Source organism: Dama dama, chromosome 29 (genome assembly GCF_033118175.1).
Source record: "Dama dama isolate Ldn47 chromosome 29, ASM3311817v1, whole genome shotgun sequence".
NCBI classification, from domain to species: domain Eukaryota; kingdom Metazoa; phylum Chordata; class Mammalia; order Artiodactyla; family Cervidae; genus Dama; species Dama dama.
Genome location: NC_083709.1, coordinates 17,363,747 through 17,366,602, shown reverse-complemented (window position 1 = coordinate 17,366,602; position 2,856 = coordinate 17,363,747). Strand labels below are relative to the sequence as shown.

The following is a 2,856-nucleotide window of genomic DNA, read 5'->3' as shown; positions in this document are numbered from 1 at the left end:
GTCAATTTTAAAAACTGTTACCTTTTGGTGCCTATACCTATCTACTGTGGATATAGATGGTTCTGGCTTTTTAAACCTGCAAAGCAAAGAAACAGTAAAAGCCCTGAACAATAAATAAAACTAAGCATCTCCCTCTTTAGGTGAGAGCTTTCAAGACAGAAATAGGGATGATCGGTCCAGTGAGAACGTGTTCTGGTTCTGTGAAAGAGTCACCCCTCGGTTCCACCTCCCCCGACAGAGGACAGCCTGCTGTTTTCCTCCAGTATCAAAGTGCATCTGTTTAAAATCGAACATGCCTTAGAGAACAACCAAAAATTGTTGCAATTTTTGGCAGATATTCTACGCAGCAAAGATGAAGTGATGCTCCCTTTTCCTGACTCCTCCGTTTAAAGCTGGACACAGAAGGGCTGAACGCAGTACTTCCAGGACAGCGGAATCTGCGGACAGTGGGGTTTCCAGGAACAAAGAGGGAAAAGAAAAACAAAACTAAGTGAGAATGAAGAGGAGAAACCCTGAGGCGAAAATGGCTTTTCCTGTAGAGTTTCCGGGGGCTCGGAGCCCGGCTCATAAGGTACCAGCGATCTTCTGGGACGGAAGGCCCTCCTCCAGCCAGACGGCGGCGGCTGAGCCGCTGCGCGGGGCCCGCCGGTGGATGCGCCGCAGCCGCAGCAGGTAGAGGAGGATGGCGAGCAGGACCACCAGGAAGCAGCCGGAGAACAGGCAGTGGTTGTACACAAAGGAGAAGCCGCGCCAGTGCGCGTGGCTGGCCCGGAACGTCTCCTGCTGGATGTCTCTCAAAGGTACGAAGCGGGTCCTGTAGAGGATTGCTCCGAGGGTCCACTGCACCTCCTTGTCGTAAACTTGCAAGGCCGTCTTTAAACTTCTGTAGTTGATGGGAAACGAGAAGCCCCTGTGGAACACCTCGAACATCCAGGCGGACTTGAAGCACTGATACTTGAGCCTGTGGAGGTCGGCGTGAGAGGCATACAGTCCTCGGTCAAAGTGTTCCCGCAGGATCGACCACTTCGTGGCACAATAATCCTTGGCGGCTCTAGTAAATGCTGCGGCTTCGTAGTCCCCGCCCATCCGTAACACATCTTCCGTGCAGTAGTAGAATTCGGAGAAGCCGTAGAACTCGCTGTTCTGGAAGTGAATCGGAGGCTGGTAGACCCCGTTGAGGGAGGTTTGTGTCTCGTTTGTTTTGTTCATGAAAGGCTGGATGGTCTCCCGGCATAGGTCAAAGTCCCCTGTCCCCCGCAGGTACAGCGTCTGTCCGTTTTGCTGGATTTCGTCTTTGATGTCCAGGGGTAGGCAGGGGTCCAGGTACGGAGTGTCAGGAGTCAGGCCGGTCTGTTTCCCCAGGAGTCTGTTCTTCTGAACTGTGCTGGCAAATATTCTGTCTTCATACCTCTGTCGAGCGGCATTGCCACCAAACCCAAGAAACGTGGCCACGTAGACACGGTACACATGCTCCGTTTGGTGAATGTCACACCCCAAGTTAAATTCAGCCAGGAGGTTCTTAGCTACTTCTTCCTGCTGTGAGGAGGCAAAGCTTACAGTTTTGGGTACTTCGTATGCTGTCTGGGTTGACACGCCTCCCATGTCTAGAATACCAGCTGTTCTTTTACGAAGAATGGCATCGCTGCTCTCGCTACCAGGGATGTTAACTTCCACGACCGCCTCGTCATCGTCTTCAATATGCTCAAAGCGTCCGAGGACAAAGTTAATGCCAATCCAAGCATAGACACCTTCTTGTTTCCCTGAAATTACTTCTGCATGAGAGTCAGAAAACAGGAAGTCAAAGTGCACGGGGATGTCAGTCAGAAGGTCTTCCAGAATGGCTTTCTGCTGGCTTTCGGGGAGGATTCTCATTCCAGCCGTGCAGAGAATGTAGAGAGGGGTCTCTTTGTGTTTTGCCCGTGGAACATGCTCTGCAGCAAAGTTCAAGAGTGGAGAAATGTAATCACTGACTTTCTCTGGAGAAGTCGCAAACTCTGAAATGCCGGGTTTTATTTTCATGACCACAGGCTTTTGGTTTTTATCCCTCATTTGCCTGATATCCAGCAGATCGTGAGGATTGCCATTGTGCCGTGGCCAGCAATAGACAAATATCCGAGACCCGCTGCTCCCACAGTCCACCACGATGCCATAGTTCACGTTGGGGTTATTGGTGTCTGTAGCTTCAACGTCAGTAACTCGTGCCAAGTACCTTTGAAACTTCTTGTCTTTGGAGAGCCGTCCATACTTATTTCGGATTATGACAACAGAAAAGTATAAAAGTGAGACAGCAGCAGCCAGAAGGCTGATGACGATAATTTGGCGTAAGTTGGTGTTCAGAATTCAGGGACACCCCACTGGAGAGATGCTGAAATGCCAGGAAGCAGGAAAAAGACAGGAGATGCCAATCCTTCAGCAGGAGCTGCCCCTGTGTTCCCGGAAGGCCTTCTGAAGACCAGCCTCTTGCACATTGCTATTGTGCTCCCCATGCTGATGGGTCAGAGGTCAGGCAAGGCTCTGGGAATCAGTCCTCACACCATCACCGCAGTCCTCCTGGCGTTAGAGCCCTCCTATTCTGCTCGGCTACGTCCGACTCGACGGCCGGGGCTCCCAAGAGTGGGGACTCGCGGGTGGAGCGCATCACGGCCACCGCGGCGAGGCGGTGCCGGCAACGCCGACACGACTTCATGAACTTTTAAAAAACATAAAAATTAATACAAAAAAGAAATGTGGAAAAATGATCAAAACCTGACCCAGATGGATATTGCATGACTTAACCTTCTTCACCTCACTGTGATCTCAGCCTTGTTCAGTCCTGTCTTCACTGAGAATGTTGTTATTTTCTTCATATGGAGCTTG

At 50.9% G+C, this 2,856-nt stretch overlaps 1 protein-coding gene across 1 annotated transcript; it reads right to left on the bottom strand.

The window, feature by feature from the left end:
- Window positions 1-422: 422 nt before the first annotated feature.
- LOC133048665 (ectonucleoside triphosphate diphosphohydrolase 4-like) lies at window positions 423-2,403 on the bottom strand. The gene has a single exon (XM_061132447.1). It carries the CDS (start codon window positions 2,047-2,049, stop codon window positions 565-567), a length of 1,485 nt encoding a protein of 494 aa, XP_060988430.1. The 5' UTR covers window positions 2,050-2,403; the 3' UTR covers window positions 423-564.
- Between the last annotated feature and the right edge of the window lie 453 nt (window positions 2,404-2,856).

Coding starts and splice junctions, on each gene's coding strand:
- LOC133048665 (XM_061132447.1), bottom strand. CDS start 2,049: ATGAGGGATAAAAACCAAAAGCCTGTGGTCATGAAAATAAAACCCGGC.